General features: G+C 42.4%; 1 protein-coding gene across 3 annotated transcripts; it reads right to left on the bottom strand.

Annotated features, from left to right (window-relative positions):
* Positions 1 to 439: 439 nt before the first annotated feature.
* LOC143031863 (uncharacterized) lies at positions 440 to 18,549 on the bottom strand. 3 transcript variants are annotated; one of them, XR_012967044.1, is made up of 12 exons: positions 18,097 to 18,548; positions 14,652 to 14,789; positions 13,175 to 13,294; positions 10,739 to 10,870; positions 8,593 to 8,712; positions 7,613 to 7,811; positions 6,148 to 6,345; positions 5,546 to 5,667; positions 4,046 to 4,153; positions 1,272 to 1,391; positions 681 to 773; positions 448 to 597 (listed from the first exon to the last, which is right to left on the bottom strand). XR_012967044.1 is itself a non-coding variant. In XM_076196217.1 (11 exons), the coding sequence occupies exons 1-11, from the start codon at positions 18,155 to 18,157 to the stop codon at positions 742 to 744; spliced, it is 1,350 nt and encodes a 449-aa protein (XP_076052332.1). In that variant the 5' UTR covers positions 18,158 to 18,548; the 3' UTR covers positions 441 to 741. The 3 variants fall into 3 exon arrangements, 2 of the variants coding, with proteins under 2 accessions (XP_076052333.1, XP_076052332.1); XM_076196217.1 differs by having other exon boundaries at positions 441 to 773; XM_076196218.1 differs by lacking the exon at positions 10,739 to 10,870 and having other exon boundaries at positions 440 to 773; positions 18,097 to 18,549.
* Between the last annotated feature and the right edge of the window lie 1,707 nt (positions 18,550 to 20,256).

Genomic DNA, 20,256 nt, shown 5'->3' with positions numbered 1-20,256 from the left:
AAATACATATTTTGTTTATCATATAATCTATTTATAATGAGTGTGCACTGCATAACTCTACAGACTAAACAAAGGCATTATAAAGTGTAAATTTAACTGGAGTCGGAGTAGGTATATTTCTACCGACTCCGACTCCGACTCCACAGCCCTGGTGTTAATCAACCCATTCAACTCCGATGACAAGATGTCTTGTCATTTGGTCAAATAAAACAAAAAATCATAAAACACCAAAATGTTTGATCAAACACCAGAAAAATATGACGTCAATCCTCGCTTCGCTCGCAGCGAAGCGAGGACTGACGTCATATTTTTCTGGTGTTTGATCAAACATTTTGGTGTTTTATGATTTTTTGTTTTATTTGACCAAATGACAAGACATCTTGTCATCGGAGTTGACTAATTAAGCTCCCTCTTCCTCGTCCTCCTCCTCCTACTCCTCTTCCTCCACCGACAAGGCGTGTCTTCAGGTCCCTGTTCCTTCCCCTCCCGTAAATCTAGCCGAGACCGACCCTAGGAGATGCTCCCTCTTCCTACTCCTCCTCCTCCTCCTCCTCATTACCGAGAACGGGCTGGTCTCCCTCACAGGCACTGTGGCACTCTTCGGGCGTCTCGAAGTTGTTCTCGTTGCCCTGGCAACCGCCGAAGTAGAAACTCTCGCAGCGGTTCTTCTCCGGCGGCACGAAGGCCAAGCGCGGGAGGTGGGCGAAGCAGGGACCGACCGGCATCGGGCGTCTCGTAGCATCACTGTCGACGACCCACCAGGTCACCGATGTCTGGAAGGAGCATCAAGAAATATTACCCCAGTGTGTGTGTGTGTGTGTGTGTGTGTGTGTGTGTGTGTGTAAACAACAACAACAATGATAATAATAATAACACTGTATATCAAGAACGATACAAAGATTCATTGATAATCTACATTTTGTTTGAATCTTAAAACTAGTCTAATTTACGTGCATAATGTGCTAATGTGATGGTGGCAATCTTTCCCTTGTAATAACCACTCGCAGTATCAGTGTGTGTGTGTGTATTCACTTGGTCTTTGGACCACGTGTTGGACTCGTGATCGACAGCTATTTCCCTCCTGGAAGAGAGCTCAGAGCTCGTAGGTCCGATCTATGGGTAATGCTATGGCCTTGCACACACACACTGAAGAAGCCCTGCTGAGCGAAACGTCAAATACATTGGACTCCCATACCCTGCGTTTGGCCTCTTTCCTACAATGCTGTTGCAGTCGTTTACGCCCTGTATCCTAATCAATCAAACTCACTCACCGGAGATGCATTTTTCCTGTGCGCAGACGCCTTGACCTTTGACACAGTGGCACCAGTTGCAGCCTTTCTTCCAGCTCGACCCGCCCACACACTCGGGCTGATCCGGGTTGTGGGGGAAGCCTGGATCGGGGGAGAAATGGGTATTGTAACCTGACGAACGAGATCATAGCATAGAGGAATCAATGACCTGTGGCAACACGCTACCGCTATAATGTCCCCTTAACCCATCCATCTCCGATGACAAGATGTCTTGTCATTTGGTCAAATAAAACAAAAAATCATAATAAAACAACAAAATGTTTGATGATCAAACAGCACCAGAAAAATATGACGTCATCAGTGACGTCATATTTCATAATAAAACAACAAAATGTTTGATGATCAAACAGCACCAGAAAAAGATGACGTCATCAGTCCTCCTCGAGGAGGACTGATGACGTCATCTTTTTCTGGTGCTGTTTGATCATCAAACATTTTGTTGTTTTATTATGAAATATGACGTCACTGATGACGTCATATTTTTTCTGGTGCTGTTTGATCATCAAACATTTTGTTGTTTTATTATGAAATATGACGTCACTGATGACGTCATATTTTTTCTGGTGCTGTTTGATCATCAAACATTTTGTTGTTTTCTTATGATTTTTTGTTTCATTTGACCAAATGACAAGACATCTTGTCATCGGAGTTTAATGTCCCCAAGGCGCATAATAGCATTTTTGTGATTTACAAATTATTATAATTGAGCAAATCATTGTGCGTGTCCATGAGCATCAAATTATATTTGTAAAATAAGCATGTTGCCACAATATGATAGCTCTTGTAACAAGAAAGCATGTGAAAGTAATATGATTGTATGATTTTACCAAATGTTGAAATATTGGTTATTTTTATTTAATTTCGTGGGGAGCGGAACTGTAATAAGCAGTACAGAAATTTAAAATATTCCCCTTCTCTGGCGGATGATTTCCTCAATACTACAATATTAAGATTACAGTGTGGCCACTCCTTGGCTTTTTTTTTTTTTTTTTTTTTTTTTAAGGACTTGGGAATTTAGCCATCATCTTGGAACCTTGGATATAAATTGTAAAAATTGAACAAATATTGATTTTTTTTTCGCCAAGATTTGTTCATTTTTTACAATTCATATTCAAGATTCCAAGATGATGACAAAAATCCAAAGATCTTGGAAAAAAAACAAAAAACAAACAAGGAATGGCCATACTGATTGGGAAGAGACCCTTTGGGCATCGTAGAAGACTGACAACCGTCTCTAGAGTCACTAAAAGGCCACGGGGTCACTGGGCGACTATGATGTGTTGGTACACCTGTTTTTAGCCTTCTGAGACATCGCTACCGACAGTGGAAACTGCTCACGATTATTTCTCCAGTATATTTACATAATGGCTTCATGATCAGCATACAGTGGTGGAGACTATAAGCTAAGACTGTACCCAGGGGTTATACTCGGAAACCATGCTAAAGACCTTAACCCATTTAACTCCGATGACAAGATGTCTTGTCATTTGGTCAAATAAAACAAAAAATCATAATAAAACAACAAAATGTTTGATGATCAAACAGCACCAGAAAAATATGACGTCGTCAGTCCTCCTCCTCCTCGAGGAGGAGGAAGACTGACGACGTCATATTTTTTCTGGTGCTGTTTGATCATCAAACATTTTGTTGTTTTATTATGATTTTTTGTTTTATTTGACCAAATGACAAGACATCTTGTCATCGGAGTTGAATGGGTTAATTGGTGCAGAGTGTGGCATACGTCGTAACGTACTACTAGCCATTCTGACATCTATGTGTTATTTGAAATATGTATATATATATATATATATATATATATATATATATATATATATATATATATATGTATATATATAATATATATATATATATATATTAGAAGCTCTGCCAAGGGATTCGAACCCTGACCTGTGCGTATATAATCACGAAGTCAAGACGCTAGCGACTTCGTGATTATATATGCACAGATCAGGGTTCGAATCCCTTGACAGAGCTTCTAAAATGTTCAATCTGTCTTTAACATACACAACACACACACACACACACACACACACACACACACACACACACATATATATACACACATATATATATATATATATATATATATGCATGTATACAGAATCCCCTAGGAAGAGGAAAAACACACAGAGTCCGAGCGCTATCGTGATATATTCACATTATCAAGGAATACTTTTCTGTATTCCTTGATGTGAATATATCATGAAAGCGCTCGGACTCTTCCTAGTGGATTCTGCATATTTGTGATTCACGTGTGCCTTGTGAAATTTGTGCATATATATATATATATATATATATATATATATATATATATATATATATATATATATATATATATATTATGGTCTGTGGAAAGGGAGTTGTAGAGTACAATGATTCTCACTATTTAGGATTATAATAATGATTTGAATAAATTCTATGACGAGACGTGGCAGCAAGCGCTTTTTCCCTTCCCATGTTACCACGCTGAGGTGTCGCAAATGAGACAGTTGGGATGGGGTATATATAGCTAATCGTTGTTATGATCCTAAAAAGCGATACTCATTGTAACATACAACTTCCTTTACTGTTTTCAGAACATAAAAAACAATCTCAAATAGCACACAGAAGAGAAATAAGAGAGAGAGAGAGGCTTCTACTAAGATTGATTTGGCAGAATGGCTAGTCGTAAATGACGACGTATGCAGACAAAGCATAATAGTCTTGTCACTCACCAGGCAAGCAAGGTTTCCTGGTGCACAAGGGGAGTCCATTTCTGCATCGGCAGGTACTGCAATCTTGGCGCCAGACGGAGCCCTCCGTGCACTCTGCCGCTAGCAAATCTGCAACGAGTAGTAGGTTCTACCTTTGTAGTGATCCTAGCATTTACGCCGACACCTGCTAACCGGTACATTTGACAGTCCCTCGGTAGGTGTCCTTAACCCATTAAACTCCGATGACAAGATTCCTTGTCATTTGGTCAAATAAAACAAAAAATCATAAAACACCAAAATGTTTGATCAAACATTTTGGTGTTTTATGATTTTTTGTTTTATTTGACCAAATGACAAGGAATCTTGTCATCGGAGTTTAATGGGTTAAAGGTTCACCTCGCCGGAGTGTGAAGTGTCTGGGCAATATATCGCCCATACACGGCCAATTTAATTGTCAATTCAGAGTATTGACAATAAAATTACGCAATATAATTGATCGTGTATGGGCCGCTTGAGTCGCCCGGCTGGAGCCAGCCAGCCAGACTGCATGTGTCATTAGCATTTCGTCGGCGATAAGCAGCGTTTCCGCCCTTGGAGATAATACAGCACCGGAGATGTGGGATCATGGATGTGGCACAGAGAGATTTAATGAGGGTACGAGAAGGAGGAATTAAAAGTAATAGCTTTTCTTCGAGTAAAGGCTGTTTTCTAGTCATAAGAGAATGCAGCATGATTCTGGTCCATATAAAGTCAACAAAGTTAACAGAACATGCAAAAATTGACGTTTATACATGTATGTATGTATGTATAAGCGTCAAAAGATGCCGAGAATAGACACAGAGGTGGGCAGTCCGATGATTCGAAAGTTCGATTATCCGATTAATCGGATTCGCAATTTTCGAATCGGATAATCGAATCGGACTAACACCCACCCCCGCCAAACGAATCGGACAGCCGAAAATTTAAAGCGATTTGCAGGTAATCCAGGTCGACGTCGTCTTTTTTTTCGGTAATCGCTAATCGGACATAAAAAAATTTCGACCCGTGCCCACTTCTGACTAGGCACTACGGAAATGAATGAAATTACCTTTCGGTAGCCACATACAAAGGATAAGTGAGACCCAGTTTTTAGGTTGCGTGTAAGATCTGCAATACGAAAGATCAGAGGGAGTAGTACTTTCGGTTAGCAATGGATGAGGTGTTGATTGTTTGGGAGAACTAAAACCAGTCATAGGTCGCTTAGTAAATGCAATATTTTCAGATTTTTACTTTCAAATGAATAACACCGAAACCAGGCAAAGGGATGAAACTATCTATGTATTTGTGAAAGCTCTTTCACAGTACACTATCCATATTTGTGACCAAAATTAAACCCGACATTGGCTTATCAAGCTCGATTTGGTCTCCATATGACCGAGGCACCTTGCCACGTTCCGTCCTTGTATGGCCTTAGGCCCAAAACACATAGGTCGTGAAGAAGAAGAAAAAGGGAACCTTGGTGCCCCCCGTGGCCTTACTTACCTTCCTTTGTGCTGCCACTAGCACCAGTGCCACAAGCCGCCTCACAGGCCTCCTGGTCATCAAAGAGGTTCTTGGATCCCCCGCATCCGCCGTACACAATGGCCTCGCATTTCCCCTTACCCCTGCAAAACGAAGGGTAAAGTCAAAGGTGTTCTTTGATAGGACGGCAGAGGATTAGCGTCCTGATCTGCAAGCCAAGAAACGAGAAAGGAAGTTTTGTTTATATACAATAACTTTTTTTTTTACAGGAAAGAGTTACCCCCTAAAAGACTAACATTGCCTTGCGTCATCCCATCTGCCCAATAAAGGGTTGGATCCAAATAGGCTGAACCCATCGATGGACATTGATAACAAAGTTCATATCTTATCCAAGATGGCGAATTGGTTTTCATGAAAGAAGTGGTATGGCTACCACATATTTGTTCTATTACTGGCAATTCTGTATTTGTATCCAAGATAATGGACGCCAAGAAACTAGAAGATATAATAATCTTGAGTCAGAGGCGGCAGATTTGTACCTAAGGCTGGGCTTCGAAACTTACATTCTGACTTTGAAAGTTTCTTGCTGTGATTCAGGAGCAAACCTGCCAACTGGAACTTACGTTCTGTAGGTCCATTTCTTGAAGAAGCCTGTACACTGGGCCAGGCCCTCCTGCAGAGGTGGCTGCTGGCAGATGTCGGCGTTCTCGAAGGACCTGATAGTCAAAGTAGTGGGCCTTGAAGCAGGAGGTCGACACAGGCGCTTTGTGCACACCGACTTGCCTTCCACGCATGCACACTGGTTGCACTCGTGGCGCCATCTGCGAAGATAGAGAATGTAAGATCTGCCTACAAAGGAAGAGCAAACGAAATATTGCTGTCGTTATGTATTTGTCTTCACTGTGCTATGAACAGGTGTAGTGGTCTAACCTCACTTGACAGGTGTAGTAGTGGCCTAACCTCACTTAATTTAAAATACCTTGACGAACTTTGTGGCTTAACTGAACCTCAGGATACCTCAACGACCTTAATGTGTTTAGTTGTGGCAGATGTTGGAGGATATTGCTATGGAGTGAGTGCAGTCTTGGTATCTTCTCCAGTGTATAAACAAATTTCCTCTCCAAAAATTGCAAGACGCTTTATTCAGCTTGACGTATTTCCCTAACTGTATTTCCTTCATCTACTTTACCGAAATATTAATTCGTTTGTGGTGTTGGCTTGGGCTACATCATCTTATTTAGTAGTTGTGAATCAAACTCCCCATGATTCCAATACATTCAAGCAAAGTGTTGCAGAGCTTGATTCCAAAGAATATTCTAATACATTCTAGCAAAGTGTTGCAGAACTTTGATTCTAAATAGTACGGGGCAACATAACCAGCGCTTCTATCCTCAGGAATGATATCGCGCTAAGGGGGTCAAGACATAGAGCCATGGACATTTATGGAGGGATAGTAGAAGCTTAGACGTATGTGGGCAGCATTCTTCTTTGAGAAGAAACTAATCATAAAAGAACTTTCCGCAACCCTCCCTGGCCCATAGGAGGTGCTACTAAAGTCAACAACCCATGCGGGAGGGGAGAAGCCAAATATTGATTATGCAAGGTTTGCACGCTACGATGAATTGTAGCGATTTATTGTAATGAAAAGGTTGTTACAATTTGTCATTACGTGTCAACAGCAGATCGTAGCGTAGCTACGATCTCATGTTAACCCATTCAACTCCGATGACAAGATGTCTTGTCATTTGGTCAAATAAAACAAAAAATCATAATAAAACAACAAAATGTTTGATGATCAAACAGCACCAGAAAAACATGACGTCGTCAGTCCTCCTCCTCCTCGAGAAGGAGGACTGACGACGTCATATTTTTCTGGTGCTGTTTGATCATCAAACATTTTGGTGTTTTATGATTTTTTGTTTTATTTGACCAAATGACAAGACATCTTGTCATCGGAGTTTAATGGGTTAATTACACGTAATGACAAATTGTAACAACCTTTTCATTACAATAAATCGCTACAATTCATCGTAGCGTGCAAACCTTGCTTTAGAGCGGAGCGCTACGATGTATGTGTCTGAGTCTCACCTGGACCCGTTGGTACATTGAGGCTCTTTCTCGTGGGTGGTCGTCTGGTCGACGCAGGATGTACGTGTACACGCCGCCACGCCGTTGACGCACTGGCACCAGTTGCAGCCGACGCGCCAGTGAGAACCACCCACGCACGCGGGATAGGAGTCCGTTAAAGGCACGTCCTGGGGGTCCGCGGGAGACACGGACGCTGGGGCTGGGTGGATGGGTGGGGGAGAGGATTAATATCTTGCCAGCGATAGCCAGCGCTTCTGTTATTGGACCAATTCCTCGATTGTAGGACCCGAAATTTCAAGTACCTAGTACTGAGAAATGGTATTATGAGAAAGGAAGATATCTTTCATGTGTGAACACAAGTGAAACATAAACACTTTATTCGATTTAAATATAAACCACCAAAATTGATCAATTCAACCCCCCCGATGATCCGATAGGATGCTCCTCCTCCCCATTTGGATGGCCGGGGCCACAGCCTTTTCGGCCTCCCACTCTGTTGGGAAAAATTCACTTCGAGGAGGTAGAGAGAGGGGTACAGGTGTAATGGGCAGATTTAAGGAGGGTAGCAGAACGGAGGAATACAGGTCAGAGCTTATTAGCACCACTTTTTACAAGTTGGTATTATTTTCCAATCCTAAAAGGATGCTGCGTGACTTAGGCCACCAAAGTCTCTACAATATAGAGATGAAAAGAAGACGGGCGTCTTTAGGCAAATTTTGATTCGTATTTGCTCTAAGCATGAAACTGTTAAACTGTGTAGTGTGCCATTTAGGGCCCTGAAATTGCTTCGAGTTTATTTGATATAAGCGAACGTGGCGGACGAGCGGACTAGGGTGCTCGTGTCTGGAGGTGAGGGTCCTAGGGTCAACACGTGACGTCAGGAAAGTCACACGGGCTAGCTTCAGTCTCCGTTTGTTTCAGTTCATGCCCAAAGCAGGCAGGCCACCACCATTCCCCCAACAAGAAATGCGGATACTCACTCGGTGGGCAGGCCCTCCGGGTGCAGACGCTCTTGCCGTCAACGCAGTTGCACCAATTGCAGTCCTTCTTCCAACTGGATTTGCCCTCGCACTCAGGCTGGCCCGGGTCGCGGAAGAAGCCTACAGGAGTAACAAGGGAAAGCGTTAACATAAGGAGACGGGGCCGAAAGCCTCTTGAAATTTGTTATTCAATTCAGAGTTGCTCACGTTACTTGCGTTGATTTTTTTTCTTTCTATCATTTTTGTCCAAGCCATGATCTGTAATGCAGTCAGTATCATAATATGATCGATTTGACAGTGTTCATATAGTTTCCTTTAAAGATGACAAGGTCGAGTTGGTACCCTCCCTCTTGGATGGTGGCATGAAACTGGTATGTGCAGTCCTTGCCATTGTCAAAAGTATTTGTAATGCTGATGTCCAATCCAAATTCATCGAGACGTGTAGACTATATCTGAGTCTCTCTACACAAACTCTTGCATTGAAATCACCAAAAATGAAGGTTTGGGCTTCAGTTGATTGTGGGTTATCATAAACTCTTTAACGACGTGATCTGTGCCTGCCATTGTCGAAAGTAGGACACTGATAGGGTTTGATGATACCGAGCGATTCATTTTTTATTGGAAAGTCTACTCCCAAAAGATAAACAGTTTTCCTGTCGTAGTCCCCAACAATGGAAGGTAAGACTGGTCTTCACTGATACAGAATCAGCGAGTCTAGTTTCCTGGAGGGTTACAATGTCGGCGTTCAGTTTATTGAACTCTATCATTGATGGATGTATATCTTTAGTTTTCAATATTTTCCACGTCTTGATCAACAAGTTTAGTACACATAGTTTGAATGCTCCATGCCCCCAGCTTTTCAGTCAAGTTATACTTCTTTTGTTGACGGCATTTAGTTGGCTAATTTTTCATTTCTGTTTTATCTCCACATATGTCTTAAAACAAACAGACGTGGCGACTGACTAGGGAGCGGCCAACTTCAGACGGGAGGTAGATGATCAGTGCAGATGAATAACTGCTGCTGATCTCATTGTCGGAATCGTCCCATGGCGACCTCTCGTTTCGCCAAACGCAGAAGAAGAAGACCCAGTGGTCGTGGGATTGATCTAGTTCTTGCCGGTTCGTACGAACCTCTTCTTCTTGGAATTTCACGAGCTCCGCGAACCGGGTTATTACAAGTTGGCGTATACAGGCTATGATACAGCCCAAGTGATACCTGCATGCTACTGGCCTGGTGAGAGAACCTGTTGTTATTTTTCTTAACCCATTAAACTCCGATGACAAGATTCTTGTCATTTGGTCAAATAAAACAAAAAATCATAAAACACCAAAATGTTTGATCAAACACCAGAAAAATATGACGTCAGTAGTCCTCCTCGCTTCGCTCGCGAGCGAAGCGAGGAGGACTGACGTCATATTTTTCTGGTGTTTGATCAAACATTTTGGTGTTTTATGATTTTTTGTTTTATTTGACCAAATGACAAGAATCTTGTCATCGGAGTTTAATGGGTTAATCCCACCAGTAAGAAGACCTGACTCGTAACTCTCTAAAAAGGAGTGCCCTCCCTCCCCATGGTCTGATAAGCGGTAAGTGTCCTGCTGATTACCTGGGCTAATCGTGGTATAGAGGAAAGCATGAGGAACATGTAGTCCGTCTTACACTTTCCATCTCCCGAGGATGGCGATTTTTTCCAAAGGAGAGACTGAGACAGCAAACGCCCGCGCGCACGCACACACACACACACACACACACACACACACACACACACACACACACACACACACACACACACACACACACACACACACACACACACACACACACACCGCCCACGAGAGTTGGAGTAACACCTCTCATGGCGCTGTGGTTAGAGCTCTGGCCTGCCACTACGGAGGTCCGGGTTCGACCCTCGCCCGGGGCTGAAATAATATCAGTATCGCAGCGCTGAGGGGTGTTACTCCAACTCTCGTGGGCGGGGAGTTGGGGGTGTGTGTGTGTGCAAGGTCATAGCATTACCCATAGATCGGACCTACGAGCTCTGAGCTCTCTTCCAGGAGGGAAATAGCTGTCGATCACGAGTCCAACACGTGATCCAAAGACCAAGTGAATACACACACACACACACACACACAAAGCGTTTGTTACCTGGAGCACAAGCCCTCTTAGTGCAGACACCACGCCCGTTGGCACATCGGCAAGTGTTGCAATCCTGGTACCAGACGGAGCCTTTCGTGCACTCGTCCATGCGTCCTTGGGGGATTGGTGCCCTTGGCAGAGCTGCAGAAAGACGACGCCGAGTTTATGTAAGAGAACACATTTCCGAGAACCAGAGATTGTTCAAATCATTTGTCATTCCTATATCAAAAACATATCATGCTGGCAATTGTTAGGATAAGTTGATGTCATTAAAAAGAAAAAGAAAATTATTTAAAGTGAGCAGATATACTTTATATATCTTGTATCTTTAACCCATTAAACTCCGATGACAAGATTCTTGTCATCTGGTCAAATAAAACAAAAAATCATAAAACACCAAAATGTTTGATCAAACACCAGAAAAATATGACGTCAATCCTCGCTTCGCTTAGCAAAGCGAGGACCGCCGTCATATTTTTCTGGTGTTTGATCAAACATTTTGGTGTTTTATGATTTTTTGTTTTATTTGACCAAATGACAAGAATTTTGTCATCGGAGTTTAATGGGTTAGATGCGAGTAACTGGCGTACCCCTGAAAATCCCGCCACATATTGAGAACAAATCTATGATCTAGAACAGTGGTCCCCAACCTGTAGCTCCCGGGCGCCATGATTACTTGCTGCATACTCGATGAGAGAGAGAGAGAGAGAGAGAGAGAGAGAGAGAGAGAGAGAGAGAGAGAGAGAGAGAGAGAGAGAATGTGTTGGAGGGGAGGAGTGAGTGAGGGTGTGGGACATACGACGCTTACCGGTAAGAAAATCTCTCTCTCTCTCTCTCTCCTCTCTCTCTCTCTCTCTCTCTCTCTCTCTCTCTCTCTCTCTCTCTCTCTCTCTCTCTCTCTCTCTCTCTCTCTCTCTCTCTCTCTCTCTCTCTCTCTCTCTCTCTCTCTCTCGGGGAAGGCGCCCTCCGCTGTGTTTATAATGACAGATGTAGCCCCCCTCAGCCTACAAAAGGCTGGGGACCACTGATCTAGAATAATGTTCTCAAGGTGTTTCCTGAACACCAAAAGTTGACCATTAAGGTAGTGTACATGAACTGTTTTACTATAGTCCTTGTGCGCTACAAGGAGTCCGTTCAAGGTGTGGCGAGCGTCGTGCCAAAGCCATCTTAGTAAATGACTCTCTTACATCCCACCTATGTGCTATTTGATTTTTTTTCTTTATAAAAGAACATAAGAATGAAGGAGACTGCAAGAGACCTACACTAGGTAGCTCCATGACATAAGGCCTACACTAGTGAAGGAGGCTGTATGTTACAATGAGCATCACTTTTTTAGTATTTTAACCCATTAAACTCCGATGACAAGATTCTTGTCATTTGGTCAAATAAAACAAAAAATCATAAAACACCAAAATGTTTGCTCAAACACCAGAAAAATATGACGTCAGTCCTCGCTTCGTTCGCAGCGAAGCGAGCGAAGCGAGGACTGACGTCATATTTTTCTGGTGTTTGAGCAAACATTTTGGTGTTTTATGATTTTTTGTTTTATTTGACCAAATGACAAGGAATCTTGTCATCGGAGTTTATTGGGTTAACAACACTTAACCCATCCCACCTATCTCTCCTGTGACACCACTGCATGGCAACATGGGAAACGCTCTTGCCACGTCTCGTCATTGAATTGATTCAAATCGTTGTTATATATGACCCTAAAAAGGTGATACCCATTGTACTTACCAGTTTCCTTCACTATATACAGGATAAAAAAAAAAGTCAAATAGCACATCAATGGGAAATAAGACAGACAGAGACAGAGAGAGATATGCAGTAAGGTTGATTTGGCAGAATGACTATTAGCAAATCACACCACCTTGGACAGTCTCCCTGGAGCGCACGGACTATAACACAAGTCGGAAATGTAAGACGAGAGGGTGAATCGTTTCTCTTGGGGACGATGGAAGGGAGAACAAGAAGCCAGAAGGAAGCATGCATGTGGGTTGTTTACTGGATCAAGCTGGAAAAGGAGGAGGATAATCGGTAGATTCGGCCCTCCGTGACAAGCACCACGGGGGACTTCAAGGCGGCTATGTGGAACCTCGATCGATTCAGACCTGGTTTTGTTCAGGATCTTGACTCCCTCCCCTCCTTATATAATAAGGACGCCACCTATGACGCTCTTTTCATCTATTTATTTACTCTTTCCGATTCCCGGTACTGACTGGCTCAACATCGCCATGATGACGCATGTGACGGATTTTTGTCCTGGCTAACGTCAGCCGATTTTATTCATCATCAAGGGGTTCTTGTGAGTACATGTATACACCATATTATGTATCACTGAAGCACTAGCGAACCGAGTAACTTGTGTCCTTTTCATCCTGAACATCTGTCGACCGATAAGTAGATCACATATTACTACGTAATATCATTGACAGAAACACGTACCTTCGGGACAAGCCCTCCTGGTGCAGACGGCGTTGCCGTTGGCGCAGTTGCAGACGTTGCATCCCCGCCTCCACACTGCCCCATCCTCGCACTGCTCTCCATCGGGACTCTTGTAGTTTTCTGCGGAAAAAAAAGAGGTCCCTTGGTCAGGTGGGCGAGAGGGTCAAGCAAGCGGGTGTTTGGATACGAGGCAACTCAAGCCTGAGGTCACGCGAGGACTTGGCCAGGAAGGAGGAGCGCCTCTCATTGGTTCAACGAACCTAGGAACTCATTCCCGTCCAGTGATTGGCCGGCCGGCTGACTCCCATGAGCCAATCAGATTGAGTGGGCTTCCTTCACCGATCTCCCTCTTCCAGTGGTGAAATAAACCCGAATAAAAAACTGCATCTTCTCGCCTGCTCCTCTCCCGTGCCAGGCCCCCCTTCCTTTCCCTTCCCTTCCCTTCCCTTCCCTTCCCTTCCCTTCCCTTCCCTTCTCTCTGGCAGCAGTCACCTTGGCCATCCAGCCCTGTCTCCTTCCTCGACCCTGCTGCTGCTGCTGCATGCGCGCCGCGTCCCCGGCACTCCTTTTCCAGTCCTTTTCTGGGTCTTTTTCTTCCTCCTTAGCCACCTTTGACTCATCGTCATTCTTCTCTCTGCTTGTTCAAACTCTCTTAGCACTGCCACAATTATTTATCTTATCATCCGCCGCCCACCTCCCTCGCTGGCCTCCGAGTCTTCGTCCGTACTCCAAGAGCAATCATTAGTCCAGGCTGCCTTCCTTCCTTCCCGAGAGTCCAAAGATTGTTCTCATACATATATATTGTATATACATATAAAGGTGTATGTGTATGCATGTGTGTGTGTGTGTGTGTGTGTGTGTGTGTGTGTGTGTGTGTGTGTGTGTGTGTGTGTGTGTGTGTGTGTGTTCAAGTTTTGTGAAATGTTGCCTGGTTTTACACTTTCGCCTCGTCGCGACTGGACACTTAGCTTCAAGAACAACCGGGAGGTCCCGGCCCCAATAATGTCCTGACCCTCCATCATATCTCCACCCCACTATATATATATATATATATATATATATATATATATATATATATATATATATATATATATACATATATATATATACATGTAGAGACATTGGGACAAATTATGGGAAAGGTGGAGGGGGAAACACGGGTCTTTAAGTACTGGAACCAGCCACCATCCACTCCGCAAGGAGGGAACGTGGGCCTGACTCACTATATACACCGCCAACTTCGACCCAGAGTAACACTCCTCTGAAGAAGCTATTGTAAGCGAAACCGGTCAGGAATAAACTCGATAATCAGATAAAGACCCGTGTTTCCCCCTCCACCTTTCCCATATACATACATACATATATATACATATATATATATATATACATATATATACATACATACATATATATATATATATATATATATATATATTTATATATATATATATAATTAGGCTGGTCAAAGGGGACGTACCCATGCACCCCCTGAGCGTGCATCCCGCGATGCCGGTGCTGGAGCACCTACACCAGTTGCAGTCGATCTTGAACCGGGAACCTGGCTTGCATTGTTGGCCCTCTTGCAGCGTCGTTTGCGCGTTGTCGATCTTCGGACCTGAGAAGGAAATAAAGGATAATGTTTATTTTTTATCTATACAAGCACCCGGCTTCGCCGGCCCTGGCTTCGCCAGGGTGTGTGTTAAAACGAACAAGGCTTACTGGCTCTGGCTTGAAAAGCGTTACAAAATCACCACGTCAACACAGGGGCGCGAGGCGTTCTGCAAAACCACCCAAAAGTCAGAGAACCCATCCAATTAATTTTTTAGTAGTACTAAGATATTCTGCTCGACAATCTCTCCACAAAAAACAAGCTTTCTAAATTATGTATTTCCTTTCAAAGTGAGGTTGAATAATAGGTTCCCTATTGGCGTGACGATCTATTTATCTAAGGGCGTTTCGTTAAAACCTGTTATCACCATCGTTCGATATTATCCATATGGCCACGGCGCGCGCCTGCGCACACACACACACACACACACACACACACACACACACACACACACACACACACACACACACACACACACACACACACACACGCACACCACAGAAAATGGAGTTGTTATTACCTTACTTTCGTCCTTACCAGAACAACTGAAACAGCACTGGAGCTTAACCCATTACACTCCGATGACAAGATTCCTTGTCATTTGGTCAAATAAAACAAAAAATCATAAAACACCAAAATGTTTGATCAAACACCAGAAAAATATGACGTCAGTAGTCCTCCTCGCTTCGCTCGCGAGCGAAGCGAGGAGGACTGACGTCATATTTTTCTGGTGTTTGATCAAACATTTTGGTGTTTTATGATTTTTTGTTTTATTTGACCAAATGACAAGGAATCTTGTCATCGGAGTTTAATGGGTTAAAAAGGTACACCATGACAGGTTTGACGAAAATGATGATGAGGCTGTGCAATCACTGCTGAGAAGAAGAACGCCTATGCTGACGGGCAGAACCATCCAACCTGTATTCCCCGACGCGATAGATTCAAAGATTGTCGGACAGTCCAGAGAGAGGTCCGCAACATGCAAGACAAATGGCGGCAGCATTATGCAGACACTAATGACTATGAGATGCTGTTCAGTGCCAGCCATCAAGACCATCTATGGCCCCTCCCTCTGGAGATGTTACAATCCCCTTATTGTCTGTCAGCTGGTAGTTCGATCACCATCAAAGACAGATAGAGTATCAGGATAAGGTGGGATGAGCACCTCAGTAATCTAATAAAATAAACCGGTTATCTGCTGTCAATCAGACAGCCTTGCAACAAATAACTCAGTAACCTTTGCATGAAGAACTCGACCTTCCCCCAAGTGAGGATGAAGTCAGAACCGCCATAAGACATATGAAATCCTTACAGAAATGTACAAGGCACTCGGGAGGACCACAAAGCATTCCATGGCGTTCTTCTGACCATCTGGAAGAAAGAACGGACGCCAGCGGACCTCTGAGGTGGCACTACAGGGACACTGTCAAAAAAAAAAAAAAAAAAAAAAGCAGAGAAACACCCTTTCTCTTATTGATAAAACTTTAGCCTCAATACTCCTTAACCCATTCAACTCCGATGACAAGATGTCTTGTCATTTGGTCAAATAAAACAAAAAATCATAAAACACCAAAATGTTTGATCAAACACCAGAAAAATATGACGTCAGTTCTCGCTTCGCTGCGAGCGAAGCGAGGACTGACGTCATATTTTTCTGGTGTTTGATCAAACATTTTGGTGTTTTATGATTTTTTGTTTTATTTGACCAAATGACAATGACATCTTGTCATCGGAGTTGAATGGGTTAATAGACTCATCGTTGGCATCGCTGCTTGAAAAAGGTGACACATAAAGCATTGAGTCAATGTTGTTGAAAGCTGAACTACGTTGGGCTGACCCAAACTGCTGTACAAAGACACCCTGAAGAATGACCTGCCTCAAATAGATCATCATAGAGGTCGGTTCATTTCAAAGCGGTTGAGGCCTTTGAAGAGAACCGGCGACGACGACAACACCTCGTCACTGCAAGGGACAGACGTCACAGAGGAGCGTTTGTTCTACGCCAAAGCACCTTGTGAGTGTCAGTGTGCTTTGAACTGCGGAGCTACATGCACACATCACGGTGGACACAGACGACGCAAGCGTTTTTGAGTTTGTACTTGAGCATTTCAAACTTTCGAGCAATACCTCCTTCACGGCACGGTATTGCTAGAAATCTTTCTTGACAAGCCTCACTACAAACACAACCTTTCCGTTGCTGTTAACTTCCCGTCTTGATGAATTCCATATGTCCTGCTTCCGATATAATTTCGTGTCTGATAACATTTTCCTTCAGATGCTCTGCACGGCAGAACGGTAGAATGCGAGATTCGTGACCCGAGGGACACAGTTCAAAGCTTCGTCCGGCCAGATTAAGTCACTGCATTGATTTGTTCATAATATATATATATACATATATATATATATATATATATATATGTGTGTGTGTGTGTGTGTGTGTGTGTGTGTGTGTGTGTGTGTGTGTGTGTGTGTGTGTGTGTGTACATACAAGGACTCGGAAATTTGCCTTACGAAGAGAGGCTTAGGCACCTACACTTACACTCTCTGGAAAGACGCAGAGTGCGGGGTGATCTAATAGAAGTGTTCAAGTGGATCAAAGGCTATAACAAGGGTGATGCAAACAAGGTCATCATAATAAAACAACAGGGCAGGACTCGCAGTAATGGGTATAAACTGGACAAATTTAGATTTAAGAAGGAAATAGGCAAGAATTGGTTTACAAATAGGGTGGTCGATGAATGGAATAAACTTAGTAACCACGTAGTAAGCGCTGATACTATCAGTTGTTTTAAAAAACGATGAGACAACTTTATGGATGGGGATTACAGGTGGTGATGGATACGGAGCTGCCTAGTGTAGGCCTTATGGTCTTTTGCAGTCTCCTTTATTTCTTATGTTCTTATGTTCTTATACACACACACACACACACACACACACACACACACACACACACACACACACACACACACACACACACCTATAAACAATTATGGATTTCTAAACAACTGGAGTCTTGGCTGGCTGCCGTTAACCCATTCAACTCCGATGACAAGATGTCTTGTCATTTGGTCAAATAAAACAAAAAATCATAAAACACCAAAATGTTTGATCAAACACCAGAAAAATATGACGTCAGTCCTCGCTTCGCTGCGAGCGAAGCGAGGACTGACGTCATATTTTTCTGGTGTTTGATCAAACATTTTGGTGTTTTATGATTTTTTGTTTTATTTGACCAAATGACAAGACATCTTGTCATCGGAGTTGAATGGGTTAAGTTCGAATAATATATAAACAATGACGACGAAATACTCACTAGCAAATGTCGCCATGCAGAGAGAAAGGGCAAATAGCCCTGTAGTCAGTTGCCACTGCATCCTGCTCGATTCTTGAAGTCACAGCGCTCGAGGAGGACGCGTTTTAGTTGAAGGTATTCACGTCGATTTGAAGGCAGGACGACATCGGGCAGTTTATAAACACTTTCCCACCTCTACGTCCACACCGTCACTCATTTCACTGTTACCTCGTATTTCCTGCCTAGATTATGTAACTCAACAAAAGAGAAATTGTTGATACTACGTACATGAAGATTCGGGAAAATTCCAGGAATGAACTTAGAAATGGGGGATTTTAGGTAGTTTACAAAATTTATATAATTGTTCGTTTTTTCAGAGTCGACAAATCACATTTTGGCTTTGCCGTGACGTAATGACGTTTTTGGAGTTACGTTGTGATGTTTCTTGTGCTAAATATTACAGATACCTGAATGTCACATGTATTTAAGTGGAATTTCACACAGAGCGGATAATGGAGACGATTATAAGATACGCTATCGAACATCGCTAAGCAACTATCAATGATAACAATGATAACATTGTTTCATTGTTTTAGTCATGCCCGATAACCCCGCCGCTACATTTTCATAAAAATAATTCCAAACTGCGTCAACAGTGTGTTTATTCACTTTATTTGGACGGCGAGAATAATCAGAACGTTTGTTCGAAAATTTCTTTCGAAAATTAATCTCATATATGCATTAGAGATCACCTATTAAATTCGTTTAATAATCTAGATCGTGTGCTTTGGCCATTTCTGACAGTAGCCTATTTACTGATATAATTCTCTCTCATATGAATTTCTGTATTCCCTAATTCTCTCGTATTTGGAACAAAACGCATTTCGAGAATGTAGTATATGAATATAACGGACTAAAATGCATCGTATTCAAATTTGCATACGATACAAAACACTATGTTGACCAAGTCAAGTTGATATATAAATGTAGCCTAAGACAAAATCCTGACAAAAGTGTGGACTGTCTTAACCCATTCAACTCCGATGACAAGATGTCTTGTCATTTGGTCAAATAAAACAAAAAATCATAAAACACCAAAATGTTTGATGAAACACCAGAAAAATATGACGTCAGTCCTCGCTTCGCTGCGAGCGAAGCGAGGACTGACGTCATATTTTTCTGGTGTTTCATCAAACATTTTGGTGTTTTATGATTTTTTGTTTTATTTGACCAAATGACAAGACATCTTGTCATCGGAGTTGAATGGGTTAATTACATATGAAGATTTGATATCTGCCACAGAGAAATCAAATTATGTTTATGGATAACAGTGGCGTGGGGAGATATGGCCAATTTCTTGTCTGTATACTCCTAAGATTCGAGTAGAAGGCCTAGTACCGAGAAATATTATGAGAATGGAATGTATTTTGCACAAGCAAACATAAATAAAACATAAACACATTATTTGATTAATCAACTAAATTTATCAAGTTCCTTTCCCCCAAATAATTAACCCATTAAACTCCGATGACAAGATGTCTTGTCATTTGGTCAAATAAAACAAAAAATCATAAAACACCAAAATGTTTGATCAAACACCAGAAAAATATGACGTCAGTCCTCCTCGCTTCGCTCGCGAGCGAGGAGGACTGACGTCATATTTTTCTGGTGTTTGATCAAACATTTTGGTGTTTTATGATTTTTTGTTTTATTTGACCAAATGACAAGACATCTTGTCATCGGAGTTTAATGGGTTAATCTGATTGATGTCCCTCCCTCCGCGAATCAAGCTAATACCGGCATTTTGGTCAAGTCGTCCACATGACAAATAAGTTGCTTCTATGTTTGCAATTATAAACAATCTTCAAATTTCTGGTCATTTGACTTCTACCTTAAAGAAATAAAACGATTGTTCATTTAATGGTTTTAATATTCGAAAATAAAGCTAATTAACATTTTTATTAGGTAGCCTATTTTTAAACAATCTCTTGCAATGTTGCCGGCAGCCATTTCCTTCACCAGCGGAGAAGGAGGAGGAGGAGGAGGAGGGACTCATGGTGCTACGGAGACTGCTGACAGCTATAATGAAATACACAAAGAGCGTCGTCGTCGCAGTGTATTACGAAATTTATTTCAGGATTGGAAAAGAATAGTAATACACCACAGGTTAAAATATCAAGA

The sequence above is a fragment of the Oratosquilla oratoria genome, chromosome 12 (genome assembly GCF_046742065.1).
Source record: "Oratosquilla oratoria isolate Oo_2021 chromosome 12, ASM4674206v1, whole genome shotgun sequence".
Lineage (NCBI taxonomy): Eukaryota > Metazoa > Arthropoda > Malacostraca > Stomatopoda > Squillidae > Oratosquilla > Oratosquilla oratoria.
Note: the sequence above shows the minus strand (reverse complement) of the source record. Positions and strands in the feature narration are given on the sequence as shown.

Coding starts and splice junctions, on each gene's coding strand:
- LOC143031863 (XM_076196217.1), bottom strand. CDS start 18,157: ATGCAGTGGCAACTGACTACAGGGCTATTTGCCCTTTCTCTCTGCATG. Junction 13,295..14,651: donor CACGCTCAGGGGGTGCATGG/GTACGTCCCCTT, acceptor TTTTTTCCGCAG/AAAACTACAAGAGTCCCGAT. Junction 1,392..4,045: donor CAGGAAACCTTGCTTGCCTG/GTGAGTGACAAG, acceptor CCCCCGATCCAG/GCTTCCCCCACAACCCGGAT.